The 23,998-nt window shown below is 39.4% G+C and overlaps 1 protein-coding gene across 1 annotated transcript; it reads right to left on the reverse strand.

The window, feature by feature from the left end:
• Positions 1-13,006: 13,006 nt before the first annotated feature.
• On the reverse strand, positions 13,007-22,965 carry LOC135479530 (1-deoxyxylulose-5-phosphate synthase YajO-like). The gene is made up of 8 exons (XM_064759405.1): positions 22,824-22,965; positions 21,997-22,139; positions 19,161-19,314; positions 18,374-18,547; positions 17,045-17,142; positions 16,288-16,475; positions 14,203-14,342; positions 13,007-13,122 (listed from the first exon to the last, which is right to left on the reverse strand). Exons 1-8 carry the CDS (start codon positions 22,917-22,919, stop codon positions 13,030-13,032), a joined length of 1,086 nt encoding a protein of 361 aa, XP_064615475.1. The 5' UTR covers positions 22,920-22,965; the 3' UTR covers positions 13,007-13,029.
• Positions 22,966-23,998: the final 1,033 nt, after the last annotated feature.

A 23,998-nucleotide genomic window follows, 5' to 3' on the forward strand; every position in this document is an offset into this window, starting at 1 on the left:
AAACGGAATAATTCGCGACGTGAAGTCTACTACAAGTCTGCTTAAGAGGATAGCTTTCACAAAACATCCAGCGGAATTTTACCGCCCTGTACATCTTTAATTACAATATGACTAGAACGTAGATAAGCTTGCTAAGAAAGAGGAACGAGTGACCTTTTCTGAAAGTTTTCTCACCTCCGTGTACGTGTACTTTAATGTTTCCAGTCTGATGTGAAACAGGCCAAGTTAAGTTAAAGCTGAAAATACTTACTTAATTTTTTCTGTGAGGAACATATAGCCTAGAGCTAAAACCACAGAAATGATCGACAACAAATAGTTGACTAATTATAGAGTGCACAGGTTAATCTTCTGACGTCTTCTGATTTAGAATTTAATTACCTTTGTTGTTTGCCTTGGGCAAAATCACACAGTTTCCAGTGGCTGCAAAAATCGCCTAGATGCAATAGCTTATCTCAGGAGCTCTACAACGGGTTTTCTTATGCCTAGCACAAAAAGACCGCTGGGATTTTTTTTCTGGAGCTCTCCCGAGTTTGCACATCGCTCGCTACGCTCAAAATTATCGCTAGAATGAAATGTTTCTCTATGGTGCTTTGCAGAGGTTTCCCGCCCGGCCTCTCGCTCAAAGCGATCGCTGGACTGAAACTTTTTTCTGGAACTCTTTTGGGTTTTCCTATCCTTCGCATATTACACGATCGCTGGGATGAACAGAGTTTTACGGTGCTCTACTGGATTTTCACGTGGCACCCTTCGCTTAAGACCATCACTTGAATCCCTACCCATAGAAAAGTATGACATAGATATGTATATCATTCATTTGTCTATGTATTAAATGTATTACTGTGATGAAATGCCTTTTATTGGAGCTCTACGGGTTTGGCCATTCTACCTTGATTATGATCCATCCGCCTTTCGCTCAAAACGATAGCCGGGAGGAAGACGTTTTCTGCTGGGTTTGACCAGCCTTCGCACTAAACCATCGATGAAATGAAAATGTTATTTCCTGGGGCTCTGCTGGATTTGCCCACCCTGTGCGGGATGAAAAGTATTTTCTGGAGCTTTTTCACCTTAATCTCAAAACCATCGCTGGAATGAAGAAACACTCCCGGGTCTCTGCCAGGTTTACCCAACCTTCCTTCAAATTGATCGTTAAGAAGAGACGATTATTTCCTGGAGCTGTAACTGGTTTCTCCATGCCTAGCCGAAGATTCTGCAATGAGGGTCTTCTCCTTGCCAATATTCCGATTTAAGCAATAGGTGACGGGCTGTGTGTGAGGGAACGTAGCTCCTATAATAATGAAAGGTAGGCATTTAGTTACCTACTCCTGTTCAAACTCCACCTCTAGTCTATGTCAAACTTCAAGGTCTATTTTCATGCCAAACCTCTAGGCCTAGTTTCATGTCAAACCCCTAGGTCTGTCTTCATGTCAAACCTCCACGCCTTGTTTTATGTCAAACCTCCAGGTTTAGTTTCATGTCAAACCTCCAGGTCAAGTTTCATGTCAAACCTCAAGGTCAAGTTTCATGTCAAACCTCCAGGTCCAGTTTCATGTCAAACCTCCAGGTCCAGTTTCATGTCAAACCTCCAGGTCCAGTTTCATGTCAAACCTCCAGGTCCAGCGTCATGTCAAACCTCCAGGTCAAGTTTCATGTCAAACCTCCAGGTTTAGTTTCATGTCAAACCTCCAGGTCAAGTTTCATGTCAAACCTGCAGGTCTAGTTTCATGTCAAACCCCCAGGTCCAGTTTCATGTCAAACCTCCAGGTCCAGTTTCATGTCAAACCTCCAGGTCAAGTTTCATGTCAAACCTCCAGGTCAAGTTTCATGTTAAACCTCCAGGTCTTGTTTTATGTCAAACCTCCAGGTCAAGTTTCATGTCAAACCGCCAGGTCAAGTTTCATGTCAAACCGCCAGGTCAAGTTTCATATCAACCCCCCAGGTCTAGCTTCATGTCAAACCTCCGAGTCTAGTTTCATGTCAAACCTCCGAGTCCAGTTTCATGTCAAACCTCTAGGCCTGGTTTCATGTCAAACCTTTAGGCCTGGTTTCATGTTAAACCTCCGGGTCTAGTTTCTTGTCAAACCTCCATTTCAAGTTTCATGTCAAACCTCCAGGCCCAGTTTCATGTCAAACCTCCCAGTCTAGTTTCATGCCAAACCTCCAGGTTAAATCCACAAGCCACAATTTTAGATTCAGCGTCTCTGCTCAAGGCCCACATCCGAACTCTCGGTTACATCTCCAATTCTTTTTTCTGTACAGTCATAACTTTGATTGAATGCATAGTACAGAAATAACGTTGTGTCGAACCTCACATTTTTAAGGTTGTCATGGCTACAAAATAACCACTTCCCCGTGAACAGCTTATAAATTATTGTATTACTTCTTCGCTAACATTTTCATAATCGTATTATCGAGAAACTTTCCGATCCGAACTGGAATACCCTCTATATTCTTTAAATGGTATAACACGAACCCCGACAACTTGATTACGCAATTTGAGCTATCCATGCATGATTTTGTATTAGGGCAATTTGTGAAAATTACACTGTGCTCTGTGAGTCGTGTCTGTACATCATTTCCCAATTTGCACTGAAAATACACACACGTGTGAAAAACCAACACCTTCTACAAGAAAGAAATCACGGTTCCCAAAGGAAATGGCGTGACCATGCATTTAGAATGCGACGAAACGACGCTTTAGATCGAGATGTGCATGTTACCAGATACTCTCGTGTTAATGCATGTGTCAATGTGGGGAGGGGGGGGGGATGGGAGGGGGGTGGAGGTCGTCTAATATGTAAGCATTTACACGAACAGTTAGAATAAATTTCTAACAGCGGTAACTTGACAAGAGACTGGATTTCACTGGTTACGTGTCTCCTCTTCTCTCTGTCCGGTCTCCTCGTGGCTTTGACCAGCCTCCTCTTGACTCTCACCGGTTCATTGCCTGTAAAACTTACGGTCGCCACACGTGAAATATTCTTGAGAGCGAATAGGCCTAAACAGTCATGCCACTGAAGGAAATAAACACTTCATTCTGTTTGTCGTTATGTATATAACACAAGTGCAAATGATATTGTGGAGACGTGGGTGAGGAGAGCGTTCAAACAGTATGTAAATTCGTTAATTCAGCCAACCATTAGAATAATTAAAACAAATTTAGAATCACGCTCCATACTTCTCAGTGCGTATGTGCATGTGTATATATTATATATCTTCATACACGAAATGGCTGAAATACTTTCAGTGTGACGTAACCATTCACATGTACACGTCTATATTACTTGTTCATCATGTTACACACCAATGCGGTCGCTGGGAGTTCAAGTCCAGCTCAGGTTGGTTTCCTCTCTGCCGCCGAACGTTGGTAGGTCTGTCAGCTACCTGCGGATGGTCGTAGGTTTCCTCCCACCATAAAGCTGACCTCCGTCGTATAAGTGAAATATTCTTGAGTGCGGCGTAGAACACTTAATCAAATAAGTAAATAAGTAAAACAAATATCATGTTACATTCATTCCATATTACATGTAGTGTTGCTTGCTTTATTTTGCGATTTTTCCGGCCCCAGTGTACCTTGGATAAGTAAATATTAAACCCTAATGTTAGGGATATGTTTAACCTTGTGATCTCCACCTTGTTTGTGCCCTCTAACAGCTTGTTGAGAGTGATACTATAAAAATAAAATTAGCAATTGAACTACATTCTGACATTGTATTCGTAGGGGGAGACGTTTTTTTTTCCATGTACACGTATCAGACCTGTGAGTAAAGTTCGTCCACTAAACATGCTGATAAGAGCACTGTGTGAACTGCCCCCACCCCCCATCCCCCTTCAATCTAACACGGGAGACACGGTATAATTATGTCCATGTCACACATTATTATCTCACGTGCACATTCGTATCCGGACTAGATACATTGAATCATGTAACCTGATAGCCATTAACCAGTCAGCGGTCGACGTTTCTTTGACATTGACCTGCTCGTATCGGCATTTTTTCTCTCAGAATCTCTCGAGTTCCGGGACTTTCTACAACGAAAATCTCGAAGACCCCGGATGTTGACTGAGAACGGTCGGTCGTGAGGCGCTTTAGGTTACAGCTTCAGGGCACAAACGGAATACGATAATACGAAGTATGGAAATAACAAATCCGCGATGCCATGAATTGCTTATAAAATCATCAGTAAAAATAGAATTCTCATAAAACATTGTTTAATCATAGGCAAAACAAGACTGAAAATGAAATTGGGGTTCATCACTGGTGTCATCGATTGCAAACAGGGGAAGGCAATGTATTAAACGATAAAGAAAGGATCGTTTGTCTGTTCAGAATAGCTGTGAATATACTGGCCTCGTAGGGCCTCATGCTATTTAGCAATACATGGTGTCCACCTGGCGGTCTCTTACTGGGTGTGTTCAAACTTGAAAAAAAAACCCAACACAACAACAACAAACATCCAGTGATTCAAAACAATGGCATGAATCAACTGACGTCATCGTCTTAATCTATGCGCCAAAACAAAACGGACGTTCCGGGACGATAATTGGATAATTTCCAAAATGTTACTTTAATTTGTAAGTTATTCACAAAACAAACAAAAAAACATGGTAAAAAGAGCACAATGAACACAGCCCAACCACGTGCCGCTCGTCCATTTGGCTTCAGCAACATATACTGTCATAATAACATTAGCGTAACACGTATAAATAGTGCGACATGCACGGCCTAGGCATGTGTTAATAATAACCGAGTAAGTGGGGGTGGGGGTGGGGGTGGGGTAACCTGAGATCTTACTCCAACTCCAAACGGGTCGATAATACGATAATTTCCAAAGGACGTTCACACAAACCATTAAACAATTAAGAAAGTATATCAAGTACGAAATTAGACGGACTTAGCAGTCAATATGCATTTTCCAGGGATGATGGTAAGACGCAAGGAATTTTTTAGGCAAATGAATTAAATCTTGTTTAATACGGTAAACATTCATCTCAGGTGAACTTTGATAGCAACTATTCATATATTCAACGTGGTGATCTAACGCGACGAATATACAGGCCCTAGCACCAGATTAGGAATTGGACACAGATATGAAACAGAGTGCTATGTTTGGACTTCACTGACATTACCGTCTTTACAGCCACGTTTGGTAGTTGTTCCTATAGTCTAAACTTCGGCTCCGCTACTAAGCAAGGCATTGCAGACCAGGTTACGCGGGAAAGAGTGATATTTTGCAGGACAATGATACTGGTATTTCCGAATGTATGTTTGTATGCTTGAGAATTTATGTCGATATTTTTCAGACTCATTCGGTGGCCTAATGGTTAGAGCATCTGCCTCAAGGCCACCGCCACTGCAGTATCATGCCGAACACACCAGACATAATACCTCACCCAGTCACATTATACTGACTGGACCAACCAGCCCGGTTTCCTTGCTCTAAGCAAGGCGGCAAAACGTGTCGTTTCTTAAGACTTTGGTATGACTCCGATGGTATTTTAATTTGTAAGTTATTCATAAAACAAAAAAAACATGGTAAAAAGAGCACAATGAACACATCCCAATCACGTGCCGATCGTCCATTAAGATTCAGCAACGTGTACTGTCATAATAACATTAGCGTAACACGTATAAATAGTGCGACATGCACGGCCTAGGCATGTGTTAATAACCGAGTAATAGAGGGGTGGGGTGGGGGTGGGTGGGGGGGGGGGGAACCTGAGATCTTACTCCAAACTAAATCATGTGAATGACATTCCGTCAGAAAGCAAAATGACAGAGATAAGGTCTACCCGATTTGTCGCCTGCGCATACTCCCAAGCCTACTAAGAACATAACAATCAGGGGATATATGTATATATGTTAAGAATTTAAGAATTTACACCTAGAAAAAAACCTTGACTGAGGTAAATTAACATGAGGCCGTATTTCACCAGTTACGTGTGACCGTTTGCCAACTATCACACTGTCATCGCTGTTCTGGTTGTCTTTTATATTAAAATTCAGTCGTACTGATGCGAAACCTTTTCCATTGAGAAATTAAACTCGCCTAGGTATTTTTAAATGCTTTTATTCGACCGGATCTGTTTAATAAAGTGCCGCCAAACACAGTAGATGTAAGAAACTAAGAGAATTAAATTGTCCAGAGTTCGAGGAATACAAGATCTGTGTTTGGTTGGTGAAAATGGAGAACATAAAATGACGTACCTCAGGCACATTGCCATTGAAAGTCTCAACAGAGAGAGCTTTGCAGTTGATTGCAACAGTTTCAGTGTGTATACATGTGGACACAGGCATTTATTAATATTTGTGGGGGGCCTCCGTGGCTCAGTTGGTTAGTGCGCTAGCGCAGCGTAATGAGTCTCTCACCAATGCGGTCGCTGTGAGCTCAAGTCCAGCTAATGCTGGCTTCCTCTCCGACCGTACGTGGGAAGGCCTGCCAGCAAACTGCGGATGCTCGTGGGTTTCCACCGGATTCTGCCCGGTTTCCACCCACCATAATGCTGGACGCCGTCGTATAAGTGAAATATTCTTGAGTACGGCGTAAAACGCCGATCAAATAAATAAATAAATATTAATATTTTCTCCGTGCAACCATGGAAAATGAAGTGATGACAAATTCACCTGCTTTATACCCGGCATTTGAACATATTCAAACTGAAATTGTTTTGACTATACAGTTTTTTTCCGGTTTAATAAAAGAAATATCTGTACAGTACCGCACGACACCTAAGAAGCGTGAACCTAAGTGGTCATGTCCAGAGAGTTTCTAAGGATTTCACGAGTGAACATATTCAGTACAGTTAACCACTGCTTTAGTGACGTCCCTGGTTTATCTACAAGAGATTGAACATCTGATATCGCATTTTTTGTCAGGCCTATTGAATATCTTCAAATTTATTAGACTTCAGTAGTATCTCACACCAAATCTGCGTAATTTAGACGAAGTCTGGCTAAACCAAATGTCAAAGAACACTTTCTTTTCAACCATTTTTATTTATATATCATATAGCCATGGCCAGCAGGCTTCTTACGTTTCAGTTAATGGTTATAGCATTAAATAACAAAAGATATGTATGCACTCTTTTTAGATGAACGGTAACTGAAGAGGGATATGTGTTCCATCGATATGTTTAACGTAATCTGAAATTCCTGCGCAGCCCTTGTTTTCGACAATAAGCAGTGGGCATGAATCACGTATATTTGGGGTGGGGGGGGGGGGGGCTTTAATTGGTGATTCGTGAAGTTTATTGGGGGCCAATCGCCCTCCACCAATATGTTGTTTATTTATTTGACTGGTGTTTTTAAGCCGAACTGAAGAATATTTCACTTATGCCACAGCGGCAGCACATATGATGAGAGGAAACCGGGCAGATCCTGGGGAACCACGGCCATACGTAGGTTACTGCCATACCTTCCCACGTGCGGCCGGAGAGGAAGCCAGCAAGGGCTCGTCTTGAACGCACAGCGACCGCATTGATGAGAGGCTCCTGGGTCGTCCTGTCAACCAACCGGTGTACTTCCCCGTAATGCGAACGCCAAGCGAGGAAGCTACATCTTTCTTTCTTCAAGGTCCTAGGTGTGACTCGACCCAGGACTGACCCTGGATCTACAGCCCCCGAAGCTGACGCTCAACTGAGCCATCGGGGCCGGTTCGGTTGATTTTGAGCTGATGTTAGGGACTGTGAAATGACAGAGAAACGTGAAGAAAACTTGTGGTCGAAGCATAGCTCTGCCATTGAAGTCGTAAACTCGAAACCAGCTTCCGCTTTTTGAGCTACAACATTCAGTCAGGAGGCTTGCCTGGCGAAGAGCGGTGTTTTTGCAGTCTCTGTCCGGTTTCCATCACCCGTAAACCAGTTCACTGGCGTATGGTAAGTAAAATAGTCCTGAGCATAGGGCGGCAATAAATAAAATAAAAAATCGAAAACACACATACACACACAAGCGTTAAAAACAGCCAACGCATATGTCAAAAGGGACCATCAACATTTATTCACACACGCATTCATATATGTACAATACACCATGCGGTCTATACCGGCTTTAAGCAAAATACGGTGGGGTTAGAATAAGGTGAAGAGAAAGAAAGAGCGACGGAGAAAAATGGCTCGCCTGCATACTTGCTAATACACAAATGCGTCAATGTATTCACGTGCTGTTAGTGGTGGGGTGGTTGTGTGTGGGGCGTGAGAACGGAAGGGGGGGGGGGGTGCATCTGAGTTCAATGTACGCGCGTGCATTTCGTGAGCCGCATTTTCTACATCTGCAACCGCCTGTAGTTAAGTGCAGCAACTGTACAGAGTGAGACAAGACAGGCTAGTTAAATTTTAACAGTATCATTTGTCAGAAAATGTGCATATCTGTATTTGACAGTATCTTTGTCACCTTTCTACACATCACAATGACTTGAATGAATTTTTAGCCACAAATCACCGGTATACGTTCTTTAAACGAGTTATCTGTGTGAATAAACGCTGGCATATGCATGCTGTTGTGAAAGTCACGCAGGTCTAGCCAGGTGTTACACCTACATACAAATCTAGAATTCATTTGGTCGTTCTAACCTCCAAACTGGTACAAAACATCACATCAGCGTTTGCATTCGTTACCTTAAGCCAGCTCTCCAAGAACAAAGCCTCGGGGTGCTGTTCAGCCTATTGTCAAAAACTAAATAAATAGTCAATCCGTTCTCTACAATACCATACATAAACTCTCCGTGAAATTAAGCTAGGGTTGAGACCAGTAGTAGGAGAGCGAGGACGGTGGAGGGTAAGAAACAATCAGTCGAAAAGGATCGGACTTCGGAGTCAGAGAGAACAGCTTTTCAGCCCTGGTAACTTTCCGTTATTGACACCATAACATAACTCGGGCATATCCCTGGTAAAGTATTATAAATCTGGCAGAACGTGAGTATTGCAAATAAAACTTATTTTCCGGTGCTTGATCTGACTTGTTGCACTTTTTGCTTCGCCCACGTAATTAATCTGTAAACCTGAAAACAATTTATAAAGGATACGAGTTCCTTTTTATTCTGCCTTGCGCATAAGTTTCACTCTGCTAAAGGATTATCATATCAATGCGAGGCAAATTATATCTGTGTCAACATTTTCATGCTAGGTGCCTGTGCACGTGAATCAATGTGATGTTTGTATCCTACAACCTCTTGTCCATGAGATGGCGTGTTCAAATCCGGCTATATCCCAACTGTTCAGACACACGCATCAAACTGTAGAGAGTTCGTCCTGTTGGAAATGAGGAAATGAGTTATATTTAGTCCTGTACACGATTATATACGCTGCAAAAATACATCAGCTGTATAATGCTGAAACAGAGGAGTATCATGACAGTTAAATTTATCTATTTATTTGATTGGGGTTTTACGCATACTCAAGAATATTTCACTTATACGACGGCGGCCAGCATTATGGATGGTGGGAGTGGGGGGGGGGGGGGGGGGGCAGACAGAGCATGGGGAACCACAACCATCCACAGGTTGCTTTCAGACCTCCCACGTACGACAGAAGAGGATGTCAGTTGAATGCCCGGGACTCACAACTCACAATATCCTTATATCACATGCATGTACATACATACATGAATATATATCGGATGGGCCAGAAAAAAATACAAACAAACAAGCAAACAAAAAAACAAACAAGCGGTAATACCAAGCTGCGAAGTTCGCAATTAGACCTGCAATGCTTAAACACAAGACATTTAATATCTTTAATACCAATAGAGGCTATACTGGAGATTTTTTGTGAAAATTCCACATTCGCTAATCAATTCATTTTTTTTAGATTTACCAAGAATAGCTCAAATTATTGCATATCAGTAAATATCAGAATATTTATAGTGTTGAAATGATTGTAAAGTTTAAAAATGCTAAAATGCTATACCGGCTTATAAATTTTAGGAGCTTATTTTTACCGATTTTGAGCGTTAGCAAAAATTCTATTGGATTTGCGCTGATCACTTTTTTTGTCAAAAATCTCCGGTACATATAGCTTCTTTAATTTACACGCATCACTTATGTGATGATAAGCAACTGTCATGAAAATTTCAGCATCATATGTAAAATAGTATTAAAACACCAATAAAGTCCGTAGTGCATGCATACTTCAGATATACGGTGTTACAAGAGGGTATTCGTTAGTTTCGTGTTCAGCCGATATAGCCTAGCGTCATCCGAAGGTCCAGAGAGCATATACACCTCTCTGAGGAGGAAAATGTTCAATAAAAAAATTAAACACTAGTACAATCGGTAAATGTATATATAAAGACAAAATGACTTCTATTATGTGCTGAAAAAAAAGTGATGAAAACGAAAAGGTAGGCCTATAGAAAGGCTGCAAAAAACCGGTTACTCAAGTATTACGTGAATTTCATTAGTTAACAAGTCAGGGTGAATGGCCCGAGGGTGAGTTCAGATTGTGAGAGGTATGTAAAACACACCATATCAGATAACGCACGAGAAAAAAACCTCTGTATATTGCGTGTTATCAGATTGTTTTCTTAACTACGCAATTTTAATCCAAATGACTATGAATGAGTAAGTCATCCGTGAAATTAACCAGAAACTGACTTTAATATACGGTACACACAACACAATACTCTTCCAATGCATTTATACCTGTCACATTTTTTTTAACATTTAAAGTAAACATTATTCTGGTACATTTGGATCTTAAGTGGACATGCTGCCGCCACGGATGGTTAACCTTGGGTTTCCAGCGTAATTGTACTCTGTTGATGTTGTATGTTCTCACGTCTTATCATCTAAAACCAAAAATCTTGGACAAAGAGGAAGTTGATTTATCTATTTATTCATCCCTTGGGGGTCGGGTGGGGTACGTAATGCTATTTTTAGTTCTGAATACTCGGGGAAACTCCTAAAAAGCAGGCAAACCTAATTAATGCTAATCAACATGCAGCTGGTAACCTACATGCGTGTATCAAGTGTGTACCAAATTAAAAGGCTTGAAGTACATGCGTGCTCGCTGTGTCTCATACATAGACCCATTTCACGAACTCATAGGTCAAAAGTATTTGCTGATGACGCCACCGATCAAGGGTTATATTTTTGATTAAAGATTTCCGCCCTTCTGAGGGATACTTCCCTTTCACCATGTAGGTATAAATATACAAGCCACTATTTTTCGCCACGTACCCGACAGAATGAGCAATATGTGTAGTCGGACACGCAATCTTATTGGCAGTTGTCTATAGGCCTCATGTATGACGGCCTTGCGCAACAATATCAAATGTCCTCACTAGAGTTATCCCCCTTAAATCATGGATATATTGAAGAGGGGATTGTCCGGTTAGGGTATACTGAGCATACTGGCAGCAGGCATGGCACAACAGTCAAAGTCAGTACTGCCATCCTGCATGAGCCATGAACCAGCATAATGACACCAAGAATGACGCATGAACCAGTCACAGTACACCAAAACCAAGCGTGACACATGAACCAGTCACAGTATATGGGCACTAGACATGACATATGAACCAGACACACAACAGTCTAGTGACACCAGACATGACATATGAACCAGACACCATATATTGACACCTGGCATGACACATTAACCAGCCATGGAGTATGAAACAGGTATAATTCATGAACCAGTCACAGTATACAGACACCAGACATGACACATGAACCAGTCACACAACAGTCTAGTGACACCAGACATGACACATGAACCAGTCACTGTATATTGGCACCTGGCATGACACATGAACCAGTCACTGTATACTGGCACCTGGCATGACACACGAAACCATCGCAGTCAAATGGCATCAGGCATGACATTTAAAGTAAAATAACACCAGACGTAGAACACTTGAGTCAGTCAGAGTAAAATGCAGTAATTGGAGTAACCAGTTCTTGGTCTATTCACATGAAAGCCAATTAGTATGTAAATGAACCACAAATCTGCACAAATCTGGTTCATTTTTTGATGTTAAAAGCCATCCGTCTCATCAATCGAATGTCACGATGCAGTTCAGGTAATATTTGGAGTCGTGATATTGTAAAGAAAATTCCGAGATTTTTGTATATGCATATGTATGACATTTGAAAAATAAGAAAGTCACAGTTGGTCCCATTTAAATTAGTTCATTTGTTGCTTTATTTAATGCAGTAACTTCTGAATTGAACCCATTAATTTCTTTATCACCTGTACATTACATGTGACAGCTTGCGAATATATATATATCTGACTAGTTACATGTCGGAATAAAAAAAAAAACAAAAAAAAAACATATTGTATACAAATACAACAATTTAACCATACATCATGTAAAAAACTTAACAATGATTCACATTTAATTATTAGTTGAAATATATGTAAAATTATCAGCACTTTTTTACATTTCAAGTTAAAAACACAAAAAGAGAGGGGAAAATATACCGAGTTTTGCATGCCATGTGTATAAAAATCTTAAACAATTATAGTCAATTACATCTACACTGTATTATGAAACTTTGCAAAACTTGCAACTACATCCACAAAAACAAGTTTAACAAAACACCATCCTTAACATCCACTTATTTTTAAGAGCCATAGTGCCATGCATATTTGGACAAATACTGTAGTTTAGTATAATGTACTATTCATCACACAATCTGTTCCACAAAAAATTACTTCTTATGTATGCATAAAATTATGACCATTTAATAACAAAAAATGTGTCACTGAATTATGGATAGAAATGGACAAATTGCACAAATCAGACAAAATATAGTTTTCGGTAAATATCAAGAAACTAAATGGCAGCATTAATGCAATCCGACAATCAGTAAAGAAATCAATTCTTCAGATATATACTTGTACAAATAAAAATAATCCAGAAGGGAACAAAAATAAACAAAGCAGAATCAAAATATGAATATTAAGATACAATACAGAATATATCTCCAAAACTTTGAGTAATTCTTAACAGCAAGAATGTTTTCTGCGAACAAGGTTTGTTGATTCACCTTCAGGACAAACAAAACAGCAGCAGTTGTTAATCCCCATTTACTGTTTTCGAACTCTGTCAGCATTTCGACCAACAATAGTCTCAAATGGGTATGGATACTCGATGTCAGACACAGCGTTCAAAGCGCCAAGCTGGATAAACAGAGAAAATGTGGAATAAGTCAAAGTAGCACTGTAGCATGTGTCCAGATTCTAGATTGTTTTGTCCAGATTGTTTAGGTTCTAAACACAGGAAATGTTGTATGACAACAGAAAAGTGTCACAGGCTTCATGCATCTAAAAAATTTCACTATTTCACGCACAGTTTTCAGCCTACAATATACAGTAGCCTGTGAATCACTCTGTTGATTTTAATCTGTCACTTAGTGTGGAACCAACAAGGTATGGGTCACACCTGGAAGCTGTCTTTTTCATCTAAGACACAACGAAAAGAAAATCTTCCGGGGCAAATGGTTTGTCTTTTTAGCTGAATGACATTGGTTATCAGCGAAGCAAATTTCTGACAGTGGCCATTTGAAATGACAGCAAAACAATGCGGTGCTGAGATTTCAGGCTGCTTCTGCAATCTGTTTGTATTTATCATTCCACAATGCATGTGCCAAGTTGCTTTTAAATGTCACAGCATCTCCATGCCCTGTAAACATAAGTCCTTGATTTTTCATGCTTTTCAAGGCCTGGAAATGTTACTTTCAAATTCCAGGCTTTTTTAAGACTTTCAGTTTGCCCAGTTCCTATTCTGATCTCAAAATTACAAGAGCAGGAAAGCAAACATTGGTCATCCCTTCAGACATGCGTTAATACACAATACTATTGCAATAGAGCAGACTGAATCATCAGTGCTATATTACACCTCAAATGAACACTATTATTTATTTATTTATTTCATTGGTGTTTTATGGCACACTTAAGAATAGTTCACTTATATGATGACAGTCAGCATTATGGTGGAAGGAAACCAGGCAGAGCCCTGGGGAAACCCATGACCATCCGCAGCTTGTTGCCAGACCTTCCCACGTGCAGCTGGGAGAGGGACTGGACTTGAAGGTTCCTGGATCAATGCGCCGTGCTGGCATGCTAACCGACATATACATATACCTGCACGGGAGTCATTGCCCATCCCTTCATAGATCTGTTATTACACAATATACCTGCAATATGTAATAATGACTGAACTGCCATCAATATATTACATCTAGTAACATTATTACACACCTGTTCTGGAGTCAGATTCCAGTCTTCTCCGGCAGCCATGTTCTCCTCAAGTTGCTTAATATTCGTAGCACCAATAATCACAGATGGGACATTCTTCTGTTGGAGAAGCCACTTCAACGACACCTGGGCAGCCGACCGTCCTAGAGATTTAAACAAAAGTAATCTGCCAATAACGGTTGTCAAACATCTTACTGGAGATTTTGTCTTTTACTGAAAGTTTCATCAAAAATAATCCTACACTAACAATAATACAAAGAAAGATTCCAAACAGATTAAAAAAAAAAAAACAAAAAATAAAAAAAATGAATTCTCAATACCGGTACCTATCTTTATTGCTTAAAACCACCATCTTGGCAACACCAATCAAACACGTCAAACGCATCCCATTACCAGTATTCACAAAGAAGAAATAAATAACCTGTGTGTTTGTCAACAGTAGTGTAATGAAATGTGGATGTTTAACTCAATTTTAATACAAATTAAACAAAGATATATCTACTCTAATTCTTCAACTTTCTCTTCTACCACCAATATTTTAAATCATTCTGAGAGAACTGGAGGGGAAGGGGGGATGTAGAGAGAAAAAAATAGCACAGTTTCATGATGCTCAGGCTTCTAGCAACACAAAAAATTAATTTAGTATCATTCTCATAACAGGCCTGCTCTCAATTACCTCCCTTGTTACACGCCAGCAACTATGACGTAACTCGAGATTAGCTTTTGAGGCGTGAAATTACGAGAAGTGAGACCTCATTTGTAAAAGCATGCTATATGTAGGTAATGAGACGACAGTGACAAATATTTTCTAGGCAACAGCATGTGAAAAAACATTATATCAGCCTTCCAAAGTCACAAAAATATGATGAGATCTTAAATGAAATAAATGTTATGCAGCTTAACAGTTCGCCCAGGTTGTTTATTATATTTAATTAGGACTAGGATTTTAAAATCATGTCCAAATGGATTAAAAATAATATTTATTTATTCATTTGATTGGTGTTTTACGCCGTACTCAAGAATATTTCACTTATATGACCGCGGCCAGCATTATGATGGGAGGAAACTGGGCACAGCCTGGGGGAAACCCATGACCATTCCCAGGTTGCTGACAAACCTTCCCACGTACGATTAAAAATAATATATAACATTTATCATAGGCTTTTTGAATAAGTTTACAATCTTAAAAGCTGTCTTAAAGCTAGGGCTTGAATTAGCTTCTGCAACTTTAACTTTCTCTGAGATCCTACCTAACCTACCTAAAAAAGTGCTTAGTGCTCAAAAACGTTGAAGATTTACAGTGTACACGTATTATCTTCATGTAAACTTTCTGTTTACCACAATCAGTCTACAATACTAATTCATTCTGTTTTGCATGTCATACCCGAACCATTCCCCATAGCCAAAGAGCATGGCGTATATCTTGGAGCGCTTCTCCAGTGTCAAAACCCCAGCCTCACAAAAGCGGGGTTAAATGATAAGGATTAAGATGGTCTAAATTACTTTCCCTAACTATTTCCCTAAAAAAATCTTGCAATATATTAAAACTGCTATTATAAGGTTTAGAGGGTAAATCAGAAACAGGTATTTTCGGTTGTGTCAACTTTGGCCTGGTGTGACATACTTTCAACTGATCTTTCCACCATAATTGATTTTAAAGTAGAAGAAAACATAAAAATGATGCCGAAATCAGATCAAAGAGCTTGAAATCTTGTTTGCAAACATGGTCTTTCGGATTTTTTTTGATTTTTTTCATTCAGAAGAAAAGGCCATTTGAAAAAAAGATGTGTATGGTGGGTATTTGGGACCACAATTTGGTACAGATCTTGCATAAAAATGTTGTAAATAAGAATGTGATGCATGCCTAATAAATTTCCTTGAATGTAAATTTTCACAATGGTGACATGGTCACAAGCCAAATTAACCACTGTTCTCTGGCAATAAATAAGTCATATATTATGTTACTTGTTTGCCCACAATTGGCTATCACAAAGGCAGCAATGTCTACACAACTTAGACATTACTTTAGGCAGGAAGAGTTCCTCACTACACATTAAAAGCCGCAGAAATGCAGCAAGAGTTACCTACCTTGTTCCTTGGCAACATCTTCCACTACACCAAGGATCTTCCAGAACTGGTCGCTGTCAAAGAACTTTTGTAAGGTGGGATGTGACTGGGCGTATTTGCCTCGCAGTTTAGCGTCTTCAGCCACCCAGGCAAGTCGAGAAGAAGTGTTGACCTGGGCATCACGTTTGTATTTACCGGACAACAGCCCACTGAAAGTAGATTCATAACAAAATCCCAGTCAATCATTCGTGAACCTCTTCATATTAACAAAACGTGCGCTTGATGAAAATTTATTCTTTGTGAAAATATTCTTGTCCCCATTAGTCCTTGGTTATCATTTATCATCTCAGTCAAGAATTTGTCATTTATGCAACGGTAACCAGTATATTATGAGTTGAGGGGGTAAACCATCAACCTCGGGCAAATAATACTACATTTCCATGACTGAAGTACATGTAACACAAGTGGTCCATTGAACATCAAGATCATCTGACCAAAAACAAGGCTTTAAAATGTGCAGCCTTTATAGCACTTCCAGGATAAAGGGACAATCTGTATGTACTACACAAGTAGTCTGTCCAGTAGTAGTATGCTGTGACTTGAGGGGTGTCATGTTTGGTGTCATCTGCATAGTGTTACAGTAAGGCAGCAAAGAACACCTTCTTGAAATGACTGAAATAATCTTAAAATACTATCAATATTATACGCTATGTTACAAAAAATAATTTTGTGAGAATATTATCATTATGTTTGTGTTCAGTCCAGCACTGGTGCATACCCCTTTAACGGGCTCCAAGGTATTATTCCCACACCTTCTTGCGCACAGACATCAAACACATCAAACTCGGACTCACGGTTCAATAAACAGTAGTGTTGCTGAAACAAAAGATAGTCAGTGTTAAGCAAAAAAAAAAAAAAGGTAGAGAACTATTAAATTATTACTTTCAATAGGTTAGAATATTATATTATATAATATATATCTAATATATAATTATATAATATAACCGCAGTTTATGTGGTTATATTCTTCTATATAACTGCATATATTGAGGTTGCAAGAATGAATATGGGTGCAGGGAACATGCAGGACAGCTCCACTTGAAGCCAGGTGTAAATCAACCATGTGACTAAAATGTAGCAGTTACGGCTTGGGGGACTCGAAGCATCTGAAAGCAAACTCCTACTCCTAGGTTTTAGATGAATTATACCGGCTGACGGGTTTCAGCAGTCGCTCAGAGTTGAGCATGTTCTACTTTTCTGTGTCACTGTGATGCTTGACACAAAACACATCCCACAAAAGTCACATTATTAATCATACCAGTAAACTGAGACATTGGTTTAAACCGCAAAGATTTGGAGCTATACCCACCCAGCTACCTATAAAATAACACACCACTCTGTTTAATCTGGAGCTATACCCACCCAGCTACCTATAAAATAACACACCACCCTGTTTAATCTGGAGCTATACCCACCCAGCTACCTATAAAATAACACACCACTCTGTTTAATCTGGAGCTATACCCACCCAGCTACCTATAAAATAACACACTACTCTGTTTAATCTGGAGCTATACCCACCCAGCTACCTATAAAATAACACACCACTCTGTTTAATCTGGAGCTATACCCACCCAGCTACCTATAAAATAACACACCACCCTGTTTAATTTGGAGCTATACCCACCCAGCTACCTATAAAATAACACACCACTCTGTTTAATCTGGAGCTACACCCACCCAGCTACCCATAAAATAACACACCACCCTGTTTAATCTGGAGCTATACCCATCCAGCTACCTATAAAATAACACACCACCCTGTTTAATCTGGAGTTGTACCCACCTAGCTACCTATAAAACAACACACCACTCTATTTAACCTGGAGCTATACCCACCCAGCTACCTGTAAAATAACACACCATTCTGTTTAATCTGGAGCTATACCCACCCAACTACTTGCAAAATAACACACCACTATTTTTAACCTGGAGCTATACCTACCCAGCTACGTGTAAAATAACACACCACTCTGTTTAACCCGGGGCTATACTCACCCAGATACTTAAAACGTCACGACCAAATCGTAATCTGAAGCCCACTTACCTGTAAACTGACCCATCGGTTTAAGCCCATAAACTTGCTGTAATCAGCAATCTTCTGAAGTTGCCAACCACAGATGTTACTGGCGCCCAGGTATCGAACTTTGCCCGCTCGCACCAGGTCGTTAAGAGCAAGCAGTGTTTCATCCAAAGGTGTGCCAGAATCCCACACATGAATCTACAAGAAGATAAAAGTCTTGACAATATAGAAATACTGTCATTGTCAGTCAGTCAAACATTTGGTAAAATTTGCGTACTTGTATTGACTGTTTTTGTCTTTCCACTTTTATTCTGAGCAGGATTCAACAACTGTGGAGGTTTCAACAACTGTGGAGGTTTCAACAATACTTATGTTTCAACAACTGATTTTTTCATCCACACTTCCATACTCCTCACAGTGCAGCTTTTAACAAATCTCCAAGTTACAGCATCTGCTATCTTCAGCCATGCTATCATTCTCCTCACCGTGTAGTTTCAACCGATGCCTCAGCTTCGACAACTGCCATTTTTAGCCACACATCCGTACTTCTCATAGTTCAGTTTCAACAAATGTTCAAGTTTAAACAACCACAATATTAATTTTTGGACAGACTTCCATACTCCTCAAAACGCAGTTTTTCAACAAATGCCCAGGTTCCAATCAATAACTGCAATTTTCAGGCACAATTCTGTACTCCTCACACTGAAGGTTTCAACAACAGCAATTTTCAGCCACACTTCCATACTCCTCACAGTGGAGGCACTGTCCACATTATTAGTGACTGTGAGCTGCTACACTGCTTCATATTTACCTGGTACAGGTCCACATAGTCAGTCTGCAGTCTCTCTAAACTCTTCTCAATACTGGACATGATGTGTTTGCGACTCAGACCCACAGCGTTTGGGTTTGATGGATCCATGCTACCTCGCACCTTTGTCGCCACAACATACTTCCCTCTGTCCTGTCTAATGAAAATGGTAAAATATGACTAAAATTCTAAACTTAAAACTCTCAAAATGCAAGTGTATAAACATTCATAAAGAATCTACCTAACATCGAGAAAGAAAAAGTTCAAAGGTCATGCCACGATACAACAATATAATTAACCACACTGTCAATATAGATCTGCAGATAAGCAATAAAGTGTCCAGTAAAAAAAATGACACCATTAATGTACAAAATGTTTTGGTTCACTCTAAGATTGACAGGTTAACTAAGATTAACAGGTTAACTCTAAGACTGACAGGTTACCTAAGATTGACAGGTTCACTAAGATTGACAGGTTAACCCTAAGAATGATTGGTTAACTCTGATTGATAGATTAACTCTTAGATTGATAGGTTAACTCTTAGACTGATAGGTTAACCCTAAGATTGGCAGGTTAACCCTAAGATTGACAGGTTGACTCTAAGGCTGACAGGTTCACTAAGATTGACAGGTTAACCCTAAGATTAACGAGTTACCTCTAAGATTCACACATTAACTAAGATTGACAAGTTAACCCTAAGATTGACAGGTTAACCCTAAGATTGACAGGTTAACTCTAAAATTGACAGGTTAACCCTAAGATTGACAGGTTAACCCTAAGATTGATAAATTAACTAAGATTGACAGGTTAACTCTAAGATTGACAGGTTCACTAAGATTGACAGGCTCACTAAGATTGACAGGTTATCTAAGATTGACAGGCTAACCCTAAGACTGACAGCTTAACCCTAAGATTGACAGGTTAACTAAGATTGACAGGTTAACCCTAAGGTTGACAGGTTAACCCTAAGATTGACAGGTTAACTAAGATTAACAGGTTAACTCTTAGACTGACAGGTTAACTAAGATTAACAGGTTAACTCTTAGACTGACAGGTTAACTAAGATTGACAGGTTAAATCTAAGATTGACAGGTTAACTAAGATTGACAGGTTAACTAAGATTGACAGGTTAACTCTTAGACTGACAGGTTAACTCTAAGATTGACAGGTTAACTCTAAGATTGACAGGTTAACTCTTAGACTGACAGGTTAACTCTAAGATTGACAGGTTAACTAAGATTGACAGGTTAACTAAGATTGACAGGTTAACTAAGATTGACAGGTTAACCCTAAGACTGACAGGTTAACCCTAAGATTGACAGGTTAACCCTAAGATTGACAGGTTAACCCTAAGATTTACAGGTTAACCCTAAGATTGACAGGTTAACTAAGATTGACAGGTTGATTGACAGGTTAGCTAAGATTGACAGGTTAACTAAGATTGACAGGTTAACTCTTAGACTGACAGGTTAACTAAGATTGACATGTTAACTAAGATTGATAGGTTAACTAAGATTGACAGGTTAACCCTAAGATTGACAGGTTAACTAAGATTGACAGGTTAACTCTACGATTGACAGGTTAACTAAGACTGACAGGTTAACTCGCAGATTGACAGGTTAACTAAGACTGACAGGTTAACTCTTACACTGACAGGTTAACTCCAAGATTGACAGGTTAACTAAGATTGATAGGTTAACCCTAAGATTGACAGGTTAACCCTAAGATTGACAGGTTAACTAAGATTGACAGGTTAACTGAGATTGACAGGTTAACGCTAAGATTGATAGGTTAACTCTTAGATTGACAGGTTAACTCTAAGACTGACAGGTTAACTAAGATTGACAGGTTAACTCTAAGAATGACAGGTTAACTAAGATTGACAGGTTAACTCTAAGATTGATAGCTTAACTAAGATTGACAGGTTAACCCTAAGATTGACAGGTTAACTAAGATTGACAGGTTAACTCTTAGATTGACAGGTTAACTCTAAGGTTGACAGGTTAACTAAGATTGACAGGTTAACTAAGATTGATAGTTTAACTAAGATTGACAGGTTAACCCTGAGATTGACAGGTTAACTAAGATTGACAGGTTGACCTAGCTGAACTGTGTTGAGCCCACAATCCTCAGGATTATAGCCTATTCTTCATTCCAAGAGTACGGTACAATTAAAAAATTTCCACAGATATGGTTTGACGTAGTTCCTACTTTCTACCCTCTTTCATGTCTTTATACAGAAATAAAAGCATCACTGTACTAAGCAGATCAGCAAATTTGTGGGGAGATGGATGGCAAAGGGAGTCAGCCATGTATATTTATTTTGCTGATTGGTATTTAGTATGCTATATTTTAGAATATTTTATTTATACAAGGGCTGCCAGCATTATGATGGGAGGAAACCGAATGAGAAAACGAATATGAGTGAGTGATCATACCTAACTGAAGAAAAAAACAATAAGCTAACTGGAGCTTGAAAACATAAATGTATATATGTAATTATGACTTCATTACGACACACACATTTATGTCCATACTGTTCTTTCTGGTCCAGGTTTCATGGACATTCTTGGTGTTGACAATCATATAAATGAATAAATAAAATTTCACTGATGTAAGATGCTACAAGAATTTTTGAATTTGCATTTTTTTTTTCTAACTGAGCTAATTAGAAACTGTACAAGGTGGGCAAGAACACTACCCAACTGTGGCAAGTATTTCTACAATTTCATACAAACTATTGATACAAATTCAAACCATACTACTGCTAACAGTCTACAAGGTGGACTCCATTAAACTACATGGTAATTCCACTAAATGTTAACACAGTCCAACTCACTTCTTCAGCCATGTTCCAACAATCTGTTCAGAGAGGCCTGTCTGATAGATATCTGCTGTGTCCAAAAAGTTGCCCCCCATTTCTGCATATTTATCCATGACGGCATGAGAATCTTGTTCATTGATGTTGGATGGTCGCCCGTTCTGTGTAATAAATATACATCACGTTGAAAGCATAAGTGAAATACTGTAAGCACAAATATTCTTCTGACTGCTGCAAATAATCAAGGTGAACATTATGTTTTATCCCTAATTAACATTCTCCCTTGAATGTACACATTAATTATGTATGTGGTAATTTTTAGCCTTTATATAAGTAGCTAAACAATTAGTTTGATATCAAAAACAGGATGCAAAAAAGGAATAATACCGAAAACACTGGTGTAGTTAATTTGAATTTGCGTAATATCACTTTGTGATATTTGGTATATAATGGTGAATAAGTCAATCAACAAAACTGATAAGGCCTACTTCTTGTGAGTTGATGGAGATGTTTGTGTACGTGCTAATAAAGTATGTCATATGTTCTGGTGAATCTTATCAAAGCCCACGTGTGTCTGTATATTTATTATAACAGTCTAATAGAGACTGAACCCCTGTAAACTGAACTTCGTGACCTAATTATCTCTTTCTAATACTACAAGCTAGGCAAAATATAAAATAGTTGTTTCCTGATCCAAAAGCACTTTGCAGCAATTAAGGGTTAAGATGTAGATTAGCTTCGAAATCATGAATAATCTTATCTAAGGTAATCAGGAGTGTCTAACCTGCACTAGTGTGAAGTATGACACACTGGACATGAGTGCTTTCAAAACTACTTTGAATTACCGGTATCTGCCCGAATGTCATTGTCCCCAAACAGATGTTGGAGACCTTCAGGCCAGAGTTGCCAAGGTAATTGTAAAGTACACGTGGTGAAGACATTTTCTAAGGTCTTAATCGCTTAACAATTAAAAGACGTTCCACAAGCTGTTGTCACTGGCAGAAGCTATCAGCGTCAGCTGGGACACCCCACGTGGTCAAAGTACACGCCCCCTACCGCGATGCTCACACTCATAAGTTCCAAAACAAACACATTTAATTAAAATATGTGTAGTGCATTTGATGTAAGCGGTTGGAGCTGACATAAGGTTTTATTACAAATATTAATCCGCATGATGACATGATAACCGTTACAGTAAAAATTTTTAGTTTGAGTTTACACCGTGTTCAGAGTGATCACGCAGCGCCGTCTGGTGGTGAGAGACTTGTACTTTTCGAGTTGTGCCATGAAGCTGTTGTAATCCCGTTTACTGTCATTTCTGCTTTTAAATCGTTTCCTTGCTACAGTTAAAGATGTCTGGCACGGTGGAAAAGATAGATATGTCCTTAGGTGAGTATGCCGATTTCGTCGATTTTGTTTCTAGGGAGAAATATTCACTGTCAGAAAGGCGTGGTGGTCTAGAGAGGGAAGCGCGCTTGTGGACTGCAACAACAACACTACAGTAAACTCGTAACTTATTAAACTCGTTTATTAAACATATGTACCTGTTGAAGTACCACATCCTGTGTTGAATATAGTGAAAGGAAATAGTCCCGTATGATGTCTAAGGTATTTGTGTGCAATAACTTTAACTATTTCACAGTGCCACATATCAGTATCGTGTTTTAGTGCTACTCTAGTCTACATAGTTCTGTAGGGCTGGGAGCACGTGTACCCAAGACCCTGGCATAAATCCGACAAGCCCGGTCATACCACTGTATGCGTACTTTATTTATAAAGAAGGACAAGGTCTGAATCAAAGTTTTACGAATCATTTTATAAATAAAACATCTCTCTGTTAGTTTTGGCATTCATCTGTACTCCATGGTGTTCTGCTTGTGTCATGCAGCCAGCAGTTTATCAAAAACTTCGACAGAGCTGAATGAATCAAAACATCATCTTTTATATACTGGTAAGGTTGTGGAATGTAACTCGTGCATCAAGCAACATGAAATGTTGATTTCTGCATACGATCCATCTC

Source organism: Liolophura sinensis, chromosome 12 (assembly GCF_032854445.1).
Source record: "Liolophura sinensis isolate JHLJ2023 chromosome 12, CUHK_Ljap_v2, whole genome shotgun sequence".
Lineage (NCBI taxonomy): Eukaryota > Metazoa > Mollusca > Polyplacophora > Chitonida > Chitonidae > Liolophura > Liolophura sinensis.